We start from the raw sequence: 17,987 nt of genomic DNA on the forward strand, positions 1-17,987 counted from the left end.
CAAAGCTGCTCCCACAGAGTCCCTTAACCCCTGCTGGAGGTGTTGGTGTTCCCCACACACAGCAGTGCTCTTGCAGCAGTTTAAGCACAGGACTTCCAGCTCCAGCTCCTTCCCCCTCCACAGGCAACCCTTTCCTTGTGTGGAGAATGTGGTCATCTCTCCCATCTGGAGCTTTTTCCTCCAGATTAACACAACTGCAGTTCCTTGCTCTTTTATATCCATCCATCCATCCCAACTGCTCACTTACAGGCTCTCTCCATTTGGTTCACATCTCTTTAATTGATGTTTCTTCTATTATTGAAACAACTTCTGAAATTTAAGGACTAAACAAAAAACACCCCCCAAAAAGTGCTTCAGATTGGTTTCCTACAAACTTCTACTTCTTACAATCTCTTCCCTCACACCGTCACCCACCATGCCTTTGGCTTCTACTTCCCCACTGCCTTCCAGTTTTTCCAAATACCATCACGAAATTCCTCTCTAATTTACTTCTCAGAAGATACAATCTAATAAGTAATTAAAAATACAAAAGAGAATTTAGGAATAACTGTTTTCCCTTAACAGCTTCCATCCCATTAAAATACTTTGCTGTCATAATGCCTACAGGGATTATCTTCAGTTGCAAGAGAACAATGAAAACAAACACTTAAAAATTATCTAAAAAAGCCACAATATTTTGAGAAAAGCTGCCATGGTGCTATTGGACCTTGGAAACTTGCACCAAAATATGTGAGATACTGCTCAGAGGTCAGTTTTGCTCTTCAGTTCTATGGCTAGAAACCGTAACAGTACTAATATCTGCAAATCTCACCTTTCCTATTTCATATCAGCAAACTGGGAACACTATTACAACTCCCACCACAAAATCCACCACTACCTCCACTTGTTTATGCTTTTGAATTATTGGCAAACAAATAGTAAAGAACACCAAAGCAAATAAAAGGAGGGGAATAAACAAGAGCATTAACATATGATCAACTACGTGAAACTTAAATAGAAATATGGAGTATTTTTTATGGGGGGGGGGGGGGGGAACAAGGACTGCAAAGTTTGTTTAGAAAGGAGTCTGGTTCTCTTCCAAGTTTCACGTTCCAGCCTGAAAATAACTTCTTAAAACAGCTGTCAGGTTTTTTTGGGAGGAGGAAGAATGATCTACCAGCAAATATGACCTTTCTTTAGAGCACACAAGTTATCAGGAGTTGTGCTTCACAGAGAAAATTCAACTTCTGTGTGGCCCCTAAAATCTGCAATCAAGAACATGGAAGAGCATCCAGAAGGACAACCCAGCCTTCATGGAGAGCTCATGAAATAGAGAAGCACCATGGTCTCAGCGCTCAGGAGACTATGGGAATTAATCATCCCCCACTGGGCCAAAAATCAGCTGTTAATCTTCCTTTCACTTAGATTCCTTTAAAACTTTTTTTTCACCAATTAACATCTTATTTAAGTAGATTTTTTAAAAAAATTAACATCAAAAATGGCAATATATTTTAAAATCAAGCAATTTAAGCTCCGAATCTCATAGTATATTTTAAAGTCAAACATGAAGAAACATAACAACTTACTGACTGCCCTGTAAACACTTTAGTGATGACCTCTCAGATTTTCATGGTTTATACACATTTGCTCTCTGCTATCTTGGCTGATAAAACAGCAGCTAAAACCACGTGAACTTTTTTGTACAATGTACACTGATAGTTCAAAAACTCCCAATTTCTCCACACATGGAGACACATTCACAACAGAAGTACTCACATAAACAGTTGTGTTAAGCAGTCCCTATATCCAAAACAGTCAATTATTAGCTGGATATATTTACTGAATATACCAGTCACTTCCACATCTTCCACAGGTAGAGGCTCCTCCACGTTTTAAAGGTCTTGGAATTTTCTTTGGGGAGCATGAAATAACAAATATCATCTTGGATATACTGTTGCTGCTGCAGTATGTTCTTTCTATCTTCAAAATCAAAAAAGTTAAATTTTGGTTCAGGAAACAGCAGGAATTGCCCCAGATGCAAAGCAGCATCAGAAAACTTTAGACCATTAAAGAATCACTTCCTTCCTCCAAAAAAAGTGTTGCTTAAAACCCCTCTGTCTTCTAGGGCCAGTGTGACATTGCTAAAGAGAAGTCATTAGCTGCTATTAAAACAGCCAAACAAACAAATTACCAAACAATATCATTTCAATGGCTGCTGTGCTGAACCTGCAATCCTTTATCCCGCTTTTGGAATGACAGTACCTGGTATTCCCACAGTCCCTCATCTCTTCTCATTCTAAAATCCAAATGCAGGTTTAACTTTTTAAGACCTCCAACTATTTCATGAAGGATTTATACTGCCACAAAGTACAATTCTCCCCTTTATTCCCCCTTCCACATGTGAACAAAATGCAGTAGATAGAAAATGTGTGGGACTGCGATATGAGAAAATACTTCCACCTCAGTACAAAAAGAGTGAGACACCCTGTGTCCCATGGAACAATAATACTAATTTCAGCTACTCACTATTCACTATTCAGCCTATTTAACCATGCTCCAAGCACCTGGATTTCTGGACAAACTTCAAATACAGCATTTTGGGAACCACTGTCACCAAAACATTAGCACAGTTTCTTATGAATAAATGAGCTGGTGTCCCTGCCTCAGCACAGACCAGCACTTCATGTCGCTCATGAACCACAAACACAATTTAGAAGTGAACACAGGTATGATTCCTTGGGATTTAAACCTGGGTTTAGGATTCCCACAGCAGAACATACAGTAGAAATCTCAAGCAAGGCAATGCTTCATTGCCACATCTTCAAGATGGGTCTGGTGTCACATTTAAAATTCCTCACATTGGCAACAATTACACTTCACAGAACAGGAAATTGAAGCATGGTTTTCTAGAAGTTTGCTAGAGCAAGCAGAAACCCACAAAACAGCCCCTGAGACACCCAACAAGAGCTCAGAGTTGGATGGAGGACCCACCTCCTCTGGCAGGTTATTGAATGGGCATGGCTGAAAATTTATACATGCAGACAGTCAAATGTGTAGACAAGGGAGTTTTAGGAATAGGCTCCACAGCTACAGATGAGTTTATTCATTAGGAAAATTAAAGGACTCTATAACAGAGTCTTCAAACCAGGCACCTGACCCACCCTTTACTGCAATATCTGTGCACAAGTAACACACCTTTAATCCACTCCAGTTACTCAAATACCTGGTGATCTTTCCAGTGCCAGTGTGAGAGATTTTTATCCCTTGACAAAGGAAAGAGTAAACACTAGAGAGTAAAATTTCATCCCCATTTATCACAATTCAGCTATACATTAATATAGGAATATCCAAATGTATATAAATCAAAACATTTATTTTAGGGTTTCTTGAAAGTAAGGAGTGTTTTCCTTCAGTTTAGGAGACAGGGCAAAGTCACATGAGGAAAAGAAACAGCTTAGAAAACGAGAACTGTTTCGTTGTCCTGCAAGGTTCTAACAGAGCCATGACCAGCTCCAGCACAGCGATGGAATCCTTGCAGAATTTGCTCAAGCATTGCCAAGACATGAATTCAGGCTGCCTCACCTTCTTTCCTTCCTTGATAATGCACAGCCCCTCAGCTGTGTGGAGCAGGATAGCACACATGGAGTAGGTTATTGGAGTCTTTCTGCTGTCACTATGTGAACACAAACCTCACTGGGGCTCAGCCCCAGTGGCTCCTCAGCATCTGAGGAGCCCAGGTAGCAGCGCAGGCTGAATTAGTTCAATAGTGCTCCTTGCCTGGGAGGTGCCTCAGTCTACAAATAAAGATCCAAGGATGAACCCTTTCAATGACCATCTAATACCAGCTGCACTTCACTGGCTCACTCTCCGTAAGATTGTCCTCCAACAGTCATTGCAGCAGGGTTATAATTTTATATATGCATTGGAAGGGCAATAAAAACTCTCATAAATACTTCAGGCCATCCTTCTTCTGACCCCAAAATCTGTGTTTACAGCATAACTCTTTGCGTTCATTGCCTAGAGAAGCTGTGGCTGCCCCTGGATCCCTGAAGTGTCCAAGACCAGGCTGGACGGGGCTTGGAGCAAGCTGGGATAGTGGAAGGTGTCCCTGCCCAAGGCAGGGGGTGGAAGTGAATGAGCTTTAAGGTCCCTTCCAACCCAAGACATGCTGTGATTCTGTGATTTTATACTGAATCACCTAAATACAGCAGCAAAGACTTTTAGAGCAACATTTTGCTTTACTTGTATCAGTGAGTCATAGGCTACATTTAAAGCTGTTTTATTTAGACAAGCTATAGGCATGCTCAATGTATATTAAATGCAGTTCCTGAATTGTGTTATGTATTTCCCTCACCCAGGCTGTTGTGTTACCATAACATCTCAAAGATGATATTTAACACACACAATCACATTATTTCCACAAATCAATAATTCTGCTGTTAAAACCAACCAGCTCCTCTTTGAAGCGACACAATTCTCACTGTAAACTTCAACAAGTGCCATTTGAATTCGGAGTATTTGGTGTTTCAAAAGCTGCCCCAAACACTGGTGGGGCATGGTCCAACTCCTGCATTTACTAAGCAGCACAAGAATTAACAAATCCTTTGCTCCATATGAGGTAGACAAAGAACGCCCCGTCAGCACAATCCCTCTCCATTACAGCAGCAGCAGCACAACTCCCAGTAATTTATGACCCTCTTGGCTGCACGCTTGGCTATGGCTGATATTAGGATCATACAACTCCTATCACAACCTAAATCCCAAAATACGTAAGTAATACAGTTTCTTTAAGTGCTCTGCAAACACACTGCTTCAAAGAAGCACTGGTGAGGGTGGAAGCCGAGCAGGCAAATCTCCTAACTTGGAAAAACAAAATTTTCATCTGAATTTTAAGACAAATTCCAACTTTGTCACCTCCTGAAATCTTGGAAAGAATTAAATGCATAACAGATGTACTCCATTTTAAATATAGCCACATCACGCACGCGTTTTTTATAACATACAGAAAACACTGCGCCTGATAAAAATGCCTCCCGTATGGTCTGATTCACTTTCAGTACCCGATTATGGACACAAAATCATTCCTGACTCCTGATCAGCAAACAGCCATGGCCAAACTTGCTCTATCCCTGAGCAGGGATAAGCAACAAAGCAAAAGGATCATCCCAGTGCTTCATCAGGGCTTGGAAACCACCACCTTCCTGTTGATATCCTCTGCCTTCACATTTAAAAAATGGCATTCTTGATGTCCTGAAGCTCCCACCTCCCATTACCAGCTGGTAAGTTCTATGATGCTCCCTATTAAATAGAACCAAGCAAAACTTTTATTAAGAAGTGTCACCAGTTCATGAACACGCAGCCATTTGTGCTACAAGAATTAAACACATTTTCCAAGCTGACTAAACACGATTCAAGCATCTGATTATAAAGAAATAACAGACTGCGACAACAACTCGGATCATTTTCACATAAAAAACATTCTAAGGGTGCACACAGTTACTGAAATGCTATAGATTCACATATACATGGGGAAAGAGAGAGTATGGAGTGAGAGAAGGGGGAACAGCTTCCCACTGCCAGAGGCAGGGTTAGATGGGATAACTGGGAAGAAATTCTTCCCTGTGAGGGTGAGGAGGCCCTGGCACAGGGTGCCCAGAGAAGCTGTGGCTGCCCCTGGATCCCTGGAAGTGCCCAAGGCCAGGCTGGACAGGGCTTGGAGCAACCTGGGACAGTGGAAGGTGTCCCTGCCCAAGGCAGGAACTGGATGATCTTCAAGGTCCTTTCCAACCCAAACCATTCCACAATTCTATGAGCTCAACACCTTTACATAAATTAAGATTTTTGGACTTATTTGTGGAAAACTATCATCAAATATCAAATTAAAGTATCTGACACAGGTAAGAAAACATGACTTCACTGAAGACTAGCAGACCTTTTGTTTATCTCTGTATCCACAGCAAATTCCAGCAGCAGCAATGTTTCATAACCAAAGACGTATATGTTACTTTAACATTCTCAGCAGAAAAATTCAGTTGCTGATCATTAAGGATTCCAGAACCTCGGGTGAGGCACGGGGTGTGTATGTTTCTCTTAAATGGTTTATTGGAATTATGAAACAACTTATAATAAATTTTCTCATCCTCACGTGGTATTTTTAAGAACACTCTCCGCTTCTAGACGATGCCACATTGCCAAGCAGCAAGTAAAACATTAAACACTATTCATACTGTCTCATTACTAACTCATATGTACATGGGAGAGAATCTCTTTCATAACATTTATCTTACCAGCAAGGTCAGTCCCAAATAGGGAGTCAGACAGATGCAAACAACTTCACAGAATCATGGAATGGTTTGGGTTGGAAGGGACCTTAAAGTCCATCCCATTCCACCCCCTGCCACGGGCAGAGACACCTTCCACTGTCCCAGACTGCTCCAAGCCCCATCCAACCTGGCCTTGGACACTTCCAGGGATCCAGGGGCAGCCACAGCTTCTCTGGGCACCCTGTGCCAGGGCTTTCCTATCCTCACAGGGAACAATTCCCTCCCAATATCTCATCTAACCCTGTTCTCTGGCAGTGGGAAGCAATTCTCCCTTGTCATGTCCCTCCAGGCCCTTGTAGATAGTCTCTCTTCATGTTTCTTGTCAGCTCCCTTCAGGTACTGTAAAGCCACAATTGCGTCACCCCAAAGCCTTCTCTTTTCCAAGCTGAACATTCCCCATTCCCTCTGTGTTTCCTCATAGGAGAGGTGCTCCATCCCTCTAATCAACTTAGTGGCCTCCTCTGCACCCACTCCAAATAAGAGCCAAGTTTTAAAAATTGGAAATAGATGGGAAAGGCTAGAAAAGCCTTGGATCAAAGCCTGGTTATCTGCTGGTGCACAGTCACTGTGTGTGACACAGCAGAGTCCACATTCCTGCCCTGGAAGCCTATGGCCACTTCTTCTCCAAGCACAGGCCGAACTCAGACCTGCTGGAAACAGCTCTTCCCAAGCATCATACTGTCTAAACAAAGGAAATTCAGAGCTGATGTTGTACCTGGTCTCTTTGCAAATAATGCCCTTACAGGAACATTTCCTCATTACATCCTGCCTGTAGCACCGCTCCTGTGAGCAATTCCAAGAGATTTATCTGCTGGACACTCGTCCAAGTCGGTCAGAGGTTAGAGACACTCAGTACCTACAGGACACACTCCAAATGTCCACTAAACACGAGTTAAAGAAGACAAGAATTTGATTCCAAGAACTACTGGAAACATCTACGGAAAAGCTTCCCAGGGAGGTCTTCTGAAAACAGCACAACCAAAAATTAACTCCTACTCCATCTCTGAGGCACGTGCATCTGAGTCAAACAGCAAAGCTGCACATTTAAAAACTGAAAAGATCCCATTTCTGACTCAAACATCCTCATTTCTCTAATGAACTTAAAGAATTAAGCATCCAATATCAGAAAAAGAAGTTTTCATACATTTCCTGTAGTCTGTGTCAATGTTTCATAGCATGTTTTATTTAAATTACACACTTCACTTTTTTTTATGAGGTGGGTTTTGTTGAGGGGTTTTTGGGTTTTTTTAGCTTATTGTGCATTTAAATGCAGTGAAACTACAACTATTTTGTCCCTTCAAACATACAAATAATTGTTAATATCAGTGGTATTTTTTACCAGTTAGTTTTGCTTTCCACTTTTCCCCTTCTGTTTTGAAGGTCTTCCTATCAAGGCCCACAGATTAGTAACACTGGAAGGAAATTAAATCTTTATAAACAGAGACAGCTGGATTTGGATGCTTTTGGGCTCTTTTCTGCACAGCCCCTCTGCCCCCATTGCAGTGGCAGGACCCCTGGTTTATGGAATTATGTGCCCAGCAGGAGCTCTGGGAATTCCAGACTGTGATGACATCCACACAAGCGGGTTTGAGTTAACTTCAGCTGAAGGAAAAAAAAAAACCAAAAGGAAGCAAACTGCTCTTTCATGAGCAGATCATAAGATGTTACTTTTCCTTTGTTTGCATGTTCCTGCACATGTTAAGCAGCAGGCAGAAGGAAAGATCCCATCACCAAGCTAGTGGACTTTATTCAGCCAGTTCTTCCGCACTGTGCCAATTTTGGAGATTTTAGAAGTAATGCTACTTTATGACAGCAATGTGATTTCTAAATTTATCAAGTCAAGTTGAAGGCAACAGTTTCAGACGTGCAACAAGAGGAACAGTAAGTGCTATGAGTGAAAGAAAGACTTGCAATATAATCGTTATTTAGATGGTTTGCCAAGAATTCCCACAGTAAATTACTGTAGCAAATACAAACCCAAAAAATTTACAGGCAGTTGAGAGGGAGATTTTGATCCTCAGGGATGCTAGCTGAAGAAACATATCTAGAACATTTTGTTCCTCCACAAAGACATTTCAGACCGTGAAAAAATGTCAACCCCTCAAACCACATATCTAGTGGGCTTATTGATCAAGGTTAAAACATTTGGGAGGGCAAATGAAAGACAGTATTAATTTGGTGAAAACGATTTGGCTTGAAAGGGCAGTAAAGATTTCTGGGGTAGTCCAATACTGACAAACGCCTTGCCAGAACCACCTCACCAGCCAAATCTGTCCTGTTGCCCAAGACAGAAGCTGTGCCCAAACACAACCTCTAGGGAAAGAACGAGCTGTAATTCCATGGTACATCCCCAGTTTAGGATTCTTTCCCAACTGCCACTTTATGTTTTCACAAATTATTACTTGGAAGCAAGCAGCTACACTTTCAAACCCTGCACAGCTCTTCTTTAAACTGAGTTCCAACAATTTCCTCCAAACCTATGAAAGAGCCATCACAATAATGCAAACTTATATAACAGAACCTGTTAAAATGTGTTAATGAGGCTATATTGACTAGCTGGCTTCTCTGCAAAAGCAACTCCCACTGGAAGTTAAAAATTTAAAGGCTAGGAATTTTTTTTTCTTCCTTTCTTTTCAAAGGACAGAAATGAGATTGAAAATCATCTAAAAATAGCCGAGAATTTTCAAGTGTCAGCTGTAACGGAAAGAGGAATGGCTGTCTCTCCTTACAGAGCCAGGATGGATGGAGTGAGCTTGTGATTCAGGATCAAGACAGAGACAGAGCTTACATACTAACTGTAGATGGTAGGAAATAATTATAATTTCCTAATTTTAATAATATTCCAGGACAATCTACAGCAAATTGAAATCCAGTGAAATCATACTTCATAAGTGGTGAATGTAAATTCTAAAATTCTTTGCCTGCCAGCAGAAGTGAAGTACATATTGTGAAATAACTGCAGAGAGAGTTTTAAACAACCCATTCAAATCATGCATCCTCCTCATGACAGAAGATGAATATAAATTACATGTCTTTGACTTTGTTTTGTCTTTTCCATCAATCTTTTTCCCCAAGAAGCACCATGTCAAGGCTTTTATTTAAAGAAAGCGATCTCTTGCATTTAAACGGTTTCCTACCTCTGAAGATTTTCTGATGTAAACAGGAGAAGGAAGCTCAGATTTGCAATTTGTAGGGTACCTGTGTACATCATGCACCCAGATTCAGGAAAACCAAAGACAGAAATACAGGTGAAAGACTGCAGATGATGATCACAGAATGCAGCAGAAGCCATGGTGTCCCTCCAGCATCCCAGGACCTGAGATTTCAGCCCTCACCTTTCCCACGTTCTGGAATGAAGCTCCAATGTGGCCATGCTCACTTGAGCTCCTGCAGGATGTAAATGTTTTAAGGTCTGTTGAAACTGTTCCTTCACTCCACAGTGTTCATACAGGGCTTAAATAGGCAGAGCAGCAATACTTGACAACCAGACCCTCAGTACTGCCTTGACTTATTTATTAATTAGTGTCAGGACATGAAGAATTGAAACCAGAAGCCCACGTTGTTAAATAAAGCGTATGGTTAGGGTCAGGCTCCATCCCCTTCAAAGTGAAGAATCTTACACGAGTTCTAACTATGCTTACAAAATTATTTTTCACTGTGCCCAGTCAAATTAGCCTGTAAACAAGTTATCAAAACTCAAAGCCTCAAACACCAACATCCAAGTTTCCCCTAAATAATAAAACCAGTGTGAATATTTTTAATGGAGAGATTTTTCTACTTGGTTTTGTACAAATAAAACTATGAGACTCAAAAAAATCTTCCTCAAAATTTGGAGAAATTATGACCTTCCTGTCCAGGTCTGGCAGCAATCTGAGCAGTACCTGCACAGAAACCCAGGTTCACTTAGAGAAAAAGTTATGTCATTTCATCAAGTCATATTTGGAAAGCTCAATAATCACTAGATTTTTCTACCAAGTTCTTTCTTTTGTTTACAGCTATTAAAGACATCTTCACAGAGTGAAGACTTGACAAGAACCAGGCTGAGCTACTATACTCACTATTTACATCCTTTTCTTTATGCTATTACATAGTAAAATTACAGATCATGTCAAAATGTTAAATCAATGTAGAATTTGCTTCTCCCTGGCAATATGCCTTCATGCAAATTACCTCTAATTATTATTCTTCATCTGTCACTGAACACTTTCCATTTTTGAAATACAGGAGTGAAGTCAACCTGTGTTTGGTATTTTATTTTCACTGACACATAAGATCATGAACCACTACCTCAACAACAGTTAATAGGTCAGATTATGTAAAGCTGATAAATTGACTGGTCATTAAAATTTTCTGTCACAGTCAGCACTCAGAATTCTCTTTGTGGGAAAGTGGAAATACATACATGTTTACTTAATTACCATTTAAAAAAAAAAAGGACATTTTTTCTGTCTATTTTTGCCTGACCATCAGATCAGTATCAGAACACATGAAATCCAGAATCACAGAGTCTGTCACAAGCCAGTTCAATAAATATAAAAAGCCTGTATCTAAAGACTTACATTTATGGAACATGATGAAAACAGAAGTTGAACAGAAAGACCTGCATGGCAGCTGGCAAGACATGAGACAAGCACCTTAACCCCCCTCACTGACTCCAAAACCCTCACTTGTTAGAGACTAAAGCTGCCCTTAGCCCCAGAGCAAAGCTGAATCTGCAGAGCTCTCTGCAGAGCCATCCTGCTGGCACAAGCACAAGCCTTCTAGATTTACACTGTGCCCAGCAGGCTGGGCTCAAAAAGCCAAGGAAGACTTTCATCTGATCTTTCATCTACCTCTGAACTTCCAGAAGCACACGACAGCTACAAGTCCTCTGTGCACAGCGCTGGTTAAGGACAGGGAGTCAGGGCAGGCAGGGAAGACTCCAGTGCTGTCAGGGTGTGATCGTGCTCTCCCCTGACTGGCCGCGGAGGGGAGGAAGGGAAGAAAAATTCAATTATTTCTCTCTGCATAACCTGACCCAAGATTTTTGTCTTTCAGGAACACCCTTGCCGTGTTCCCTGTAACCCAAACATGAAGCAGCAGTGGAGTATCAAGTCACCAAGCAGAGCTGTATCCCACATGCCATGGGAAAAGCATCCCCTGGGTCACAGGCTGCCACCCTGTAAAGAGCCAGGCTACTCATGGACTAAAAGGTTTCACTATTGAGCGAAATGGTGACTTTTATAACCAATTTACTTATTACTAAAGAAATGTTTAAAATTAAAGCAGATATTAAAAGAAATAGAGAACAGTGAAAGCAACACATCAGCTGGAGATCTTTGATAAGCTTTATCAGGAGCAGCCACTGCTGGCCACAGGTGAACTGGAGGGTGTTCCAGCAGTAAGTGCTGTGAAAGCCAACCTTCCCTGTGCCACCAGCCTTGGCTCAGCCAGGTGACAGAGAGCACAAGAATCCCTTAGCATTTTCTCCATTATGAAATAAGGGACAAAATCAAGAGAGAAAATCGTGCCTGTATCATCAAGAGTTTCTAACAGGAATGCAGCAATAAAGCCACTCCTTGAGGCAAACTTAACAAGGAGATGTCTGGCTGCAGAAAGTTCAGGAATTATTTTGGGTATCAGTGCACACAGAGAGGCCCCAAATGAAATCATGGTTCTGCTGTGCTATGCCCTATAAACACAGAGAAAGCATTCTTGCCCCAACATGCTTACGTATTTTGAGCACTCAAAAAACAAGATGCCGGTGACCCTGGTATTTCTGGAAGAGTTGCTGGCTGGTAAATAGCAATATTGTGACCTCCTAAGCAACAAGAAAGAGAAATGCAAACAACCAAGAAGAACAGAGCAAAACAAAAATATTTCCATAAGCAGAACTCTTTATATCCCAAGAGATCTCTGCCTCCGGAGCTCGAAAGGGACACATTAACCTACGTTATGTGACTCTCAGTATCCCATAATCTTCAATAAATTTATTTGCTAGGAAGCTCTGCAAGAAGACAGAGAAAGTGAATTGTCTCAAATCCTACAGTGAAATTATTATGGAATATATAATTGAACTGATGGCTGGGGTTTATCTGTGGACCTCAAAAAATCCACTCCCAACACTGCTCTCCTGCACTCCCTTCACATCCAAGGGGATCAGGTGCTGTGAAAACAGGGGTCTAAGGAATCTTAAAACATAGAGGAGTCAGAAACAGGCAAAAATATTGCAAGGCATCACTGGCAAGCTCTCCTTGTTGGTTTCTTTTAGACACCATCAGAAACAGGAGGGAACATACCAGGGCCCCACTGCTTGCACTAAGGAGCCAAGGAAGCAAAGGAGGAAAAAAAGATATTCCCATCCTAAGATTTCAGTGAACCACAAAACAGAAAGTAATTTAGTTTTGCCTCATCTACTCCAAAAAAAGAGGAAGAGCAGCACTAGGACAACTTGGGGCACATAAACCTGAGTATTCCAAATGGAATGGGGAGCAGGGTTTTGAAGCAGTTTGCCCAAGTGACTCTTCCACACCCTGCTTTGGTGCACACTGGAGAGCTGTACCTGGATTCCTTCGGGGTGAACCGAGCCAAAGGACTCGCTCCAGGAGCACGCCTGACATGCTCCAGCCACAGAGGTGCTTTTGTTTCAAGACCTGCTCCAGGAGCAGTGTTAGGTAGAAGTCCTGAAGTGTGTGGAACGTGGGCACCGTGTGCTCGGCACCTCCCACTTTGCTCTTTGAAGAGTTTACTTGCTCCTTTTGACTCAGCCTCAAAGATAGCTACGACTGCTGCAGCTCAATGAAGAGATAATATACTAGACATACAGCATTAAAAATAGGATATAATTAAGATATCAGAGGTTGAAAGGAAGCTGAGAATTGAAGTACTGGTAGGGAAACAAAGCTTATGTCTGTTATCTGTACAGCACTTTTATACTTGAATAGAGTACGAGGTATGACATAATTAAACAACCACAACAAACTTCCTCTTCTCTATCGCTACTATCAATGGATTCTCAGGGAAAATAGTACGGCAAAGCTTCCTAACAGCACCTCCATTCACAGAACCGAGCAGATGCTTGGCAGAGATCAATTAAGAGCTGAAATCTCAGTTTCCCTTATTAAATCTCAGAGCTGCTCCCTAACAAAACCCTCCCCTGCAGCAGGTCCTACACACCAGCCCATGGCACTCCTGTTTGATGGCTTTTATCATTGGCTTTGATGTATTTTTTCCTGATGGCATTTACCTGTCAGCTGAGTAATCTGGCTGCAGAACAAAGTTCTGAGGAAACAGGAAAAAATGGGCAGCTCTGAAGCACCCACTACCTACCACATCCCCTGAGGGTCTGTGCATGGGAGGGAACAGAGTAAGTGTGCTACAAACCTGGGGCTAAGGGCAGTCATGGCAGAGGTTTGCTTGGCTTAGAAGTACACACAGCCTCTGATTTCTGTAACTGCATAAGACATTGGTAAGAAATGGCAGCTGATTACAGCTCCACAAAAAAAACCAGAAGGGAAATGGGGAAAAAGCAAAGCCCAACCCATATTCCTTGTTAAAGTAATTCTTACCACATGCTCCAGATGCTTTCAAAGCTACATTTCAGGGTAAGAAGAGACCACTAAATGTCAGTTCACAAAGCAAACTTCATCTTATCTAGACTGCATACCAGTTTGTCCATCTGTAGTACCCTGGCTGAAGCAGGAGCTGTGAAAGGCATTCAGAGCTGCAAAATCCAAACCTCTGTACTGAGGAGGCAGAGCAGCCTGTGCCCTCTCATGATAAATGCAACCAAGGACAGAACAGAAGTCTGAGAAAGACCAAGAAAAACCCACTGCTGGCATGCGGTATAATTGCTCTACAAAGTGCTCTTGTGATCTCCTAGAAAATATAAACAAATAAATAAGAAAATTTAAGAGCAGTACCGTCAGTCTCCACAACTAAATTCATGTCAGTTTGGGATTAATATTGAGAACAGTTATAAATGCAGCAAAAATACTGAATTTTATTTGCTGCTACAACACAGCCTTTGCACTGCATTTGGCTGTAAAGGTACATGGAAGAGAGAAATATCACAGGGATGTTCCTCTACAACCTGTTCAATTTATTTTCATTAGAACAGCAAAATCCATCTTAGAGTAACAACGAGGTAACGTCTGATGCTGATTTCTTGAAAGCACACTCCCACTGAAATACATCAGTGTCAACACTTTTCAAAGAAATTAACTGAATTTGTATTTTTAGAAGCTAAACAGAAAGCCAAAGCCCAGGGACACACATCTGCTTCAGTCCTGTGGCTCCCAGGCACCAATGTCACTGCCGATGTCATTGCTCGCCGTAAGCCTCCCGCTGCCGTATGCATGTGGACAGCTCGCTCACCAAAAATAAGTTTTTGTGTCACATCAAAACAAGCACCTGCCAGGGGCAAGTGGCTGCCACTGCCACCACTGCTCTGCAGTGCTCTCCCCACGTCCTTACTCACTGACCTTTCTACCACCATCCTGGCCTCCTTTTGTGTTTGTTGCCACAAATATCTCCTTCCTCCATCACAACATCTATGACTCCTTCAGGTTCTTCCACTCAGTTTTCCAGCTTACTTCATAAAAATGGAATACATATCTACATCTATATATATATAAACTTTTACAAGCAGAACGAATAAACTCACAGAGCATAACAGGGTTTGTTACATATTCCATCTGCTCCCCACCTTGGACTATGAGCACTGCAGACAACAATCTCTCTCTGAGACAAAGGCACGGCACCGAAGAGAGACAGCTTTGACAAAACAGACAATTAAACCCTCAGCTCCTACAACCCTCCTGCACGCGCCTCCAAGTGCTGCTAGAAAGCAGCCAAAGGTTTCACTTCAAAATGAACACTGCGGAAAAATGAAAATCAGACCCTTAACCAAGGGGAACCAAAGGATCCTTCATTTTCTTCTCTAAAAGGCAAATTTGCCATTTCATCCCCAAATCCTTCGAGCTGCAGAAATGAGAGCATCTGCCAGCTTACTGAGCCACCTGAGTAACTTTTTCCAGCCTAACTCCAAACTGCAACAACTTGCCATATCAAACTGCCAAATCTACAGTGCTCATTTCTTTCTGTGAATCCAGCTGTCATTTTTCCCAAATGCCTTCACAGTCCCAACTCTCCTGATGCCAAAAAAACCTTTTCACAGATATACATAATTTTGCAAAACACATATGCTCTCTGTATGCCACATGAAGTCAATTAACAAGTTTACTTACTGAATTAAAGGATGACACACAACAGTAAAACAAAAACCTCTTGCAGACAGCAAACACATGAACCTTCTCCTCCCTACGAGGCAACACTCTCACAAGGAGCGCTGAGTTTTAAAGCCTATTTTGAGTTCCACAGATGATCTTTCACACTTATCTCTGTGGCATCTTTTATCCTGTAATTCCCCTGGTGTCTGTGATCACCAGCACACAAAGTTAAATGTAAAACACGTTCAGTTTGCAAGTCAGCAAGCACAAAGCAGGCACTGGGGCAATGCTGTTCCCTCACAAAAGAAAAACAAGTACAAAATAAAAGCACGTACCTTTTAACTGGTCGGCTACCACGCTCTGACCGACACGCTCAACCACCTTTCCATCCTCCATTTCATAACGATCATCCAAATATTTGGCAGTAGCTTCCGAAATATGGACCTTCCCAGCCACCCCGAGCTGCTCCATCAGATTGGCCAAATTGACATCGTTGGACCACACATCGAACTTGAACCTCCTCATTCCCAAAATGCCACACAGGACTGTCCCGGTGTGAACACCGACTCTCATGTTCACCATTTCTTTCTTCTCCTGGCAGAACTGTTCGATGGCTTTGATCATCCCCAAGCCCATCTCGATGCAGCAGTAGGCATGATCTGCCCGGGGCTCGGGGCAGCCGGCCACGCAGTAGTAACAGTCTCCCAAAGTGCTGATCTTCTCACATTTAGTGTCCTCACACAGACGGTCAAAGCGTCCAAAGAGGTCGTTCAGGAGTCCCACCAGGGCGTGGGCTGATTTGTTGGCGCTCATTTTCGTGAAGCCAACAATATCTGCGAACAAAATGCTCACTTGCTCTATCTGCTGCATTTTAAAAGGACGGAATATTATGGGGGTTTTCTGTATGGAGGGCTTCTTCTTCCTGTTTTTGGGGCTTGAGGTGGAATGACGTTTGATGGAGTTTTCACTTTCATCATCCCCCTGCTTCATTAAGTCATCGGCTATTATTCTTGGCATAACAGAATGAATCATCCTCTCTTTCAGGGCTTTTTCCACTTCCAAGTCTTTTCCATGCATGATGGATTGCCCCACTTTCAGGAATGTGCTTCTTGATCTGACTTCGGACATGATAAATAAATGAATACCGATGGCGTGGATGCAGATGTGCAGGAAGGCTTTACTCAACAGCTCCCAGTAAACCGCACCGGCTCCCAGAGGTGTGAAACAGTTCTCATCACGGAAGTGATAGCCAAAGGTCTCGAAGAGGACCGAGTACGACAGTCCCAGAAACAAGCTTAAATACAGGGGTAAGTGCATCACTGTGTAAAGCAACAAGAGCACTTCAATACACATAGAAAAACTGCCCACTTGAGAAAGACAAGTGTCTGTGGGATCTGCCGGGAGAGTCCGGTTGGACATGTCACCACTTCCTGAGACAGGCTTCACAGCCTGGAACTGCGGAGCGAGGGTCAGAGCAAACACCAGGAGGGTGAGTATCAGTGAAGTCCATACGTAATGGCGGGCATAAGTCTTAGTGAAAGTGAACACAAAAAAAGCTACACATACCAGGAGGAAGCACAGAGCCGGCACCATGAAAACAATCTGTTTCTCTCTCATGTGTATGCCGAAGTAGATGCCCCAGAGCAGACAGGCCACGCTGATGTAGAAGAGAGCATAGCGAAACCTGCGCTGGGTCTGCGGGAAGCATCTCTCCATGCAAGCCTCCTCTAGGTTGTTGGAGTCGAACTTGGGGTTCCACCACTTGGAAGAGGCCCTCTCGAAGAGCTGCGGCAGCTTCTTCTGCCGGCGGAGGCCGGAGCCACTGCCGCCCGCTCCGCCGGCTCGGCGGGTGCCCCCCGACTCCCCCGAGCTGCAGCTGGAGGAGATGCTGTACTTGCAGTGCTTAGAAGAGGTGCAGCCCTGGTGCTGCTTGGGGTTGATTTTCACCGTCACGCTGTTGCTGTCCCCGCTGGAGTCGCAGCTCACCTCGGTGCTGTGGTGATGCAGCAGCTGCTGGTGCGGTGGGGAAGCCATGTTGTTAATTCCTCCTCAAGAGCCCGCGCCGGACTTGGGTCTCTGGGATTGCCGAAGCCACCTGGCTCCTCGCAGGGTCGCCTCTAGTCTCCTCCGGTCCCCGCCGCGTAGGGGCGGCCGGGCAGCGCCGCGGCGATCGGCTGCTCGCCGGGCTCCGCACACAGCGCGCCGGGGCAGCCCCGCATAGTCCCCTCGCCTGGGCCGAGCCGGGCCGGGGCTGCCGCCACCCGCCGCTGGCCCCGCTCCCCCGCAGCCCTCCCGAGGCGCGGGGCGGGCGGGCCGCTGGCTCAGCCCCGCGGGGGGGACGCCGGGCCCCCGCCGGGAGGGGACCGCTCCTCCATGTCGGCTGCAGCTACCCGCCGCTTCCTCCCCGCACGGCCGCCGCCGAGGGGCCGCCTCCCGCCCTCAGCCGCCCGCCCAGCCGGGACGGCACCGGCAGCAG

The 17,987-nt window shown here is 43.6% G+C and overlaps 1 protein-coding gene across 2 annotated transcripts in view; it reads right to left on the reverse strand.

Annotated features, from left to right (window-relative positions):
- Window positions 1–17,772, reverse strand: part of ADCY9 (adenylate cyclase 9) — an 84,038-nt gene extending 66,266 nt beyond the window's left edge. For both annotated transcript variants that reach the window (XM_039560006.1, XM_010392585.4), the window contains exon 1: window positions 15,847–17,772. In XM_039560006.1, the coding sequence (XP_039415940.1) occupies window positions 15,847–17,545 (1,699 nt within the window). In that variant the 5' untranslated portion in view covers window positions 17,546–17,772. The remainder of the gene's footprint in view (window positions 1–15,846) is intronic.
- Window positions 17,773–17,987: the final 215 nt, after the last annotated feature.

This window comes from Corvus cornix, chromosome 14 (genome assembly GCF_000738735.6).
Source record: "Corvus cornix cornix isolate S_Up_H32 chromosome 14, ASM73873v5, whole genome shotgun sequence".
Classification (NCBI taxonomy): domain Eukaryota; kingdom Metazoa; phylum Chordata; class Aves; order Passeriformes; family Corvidae; genus Corvus; species Corvus cornix.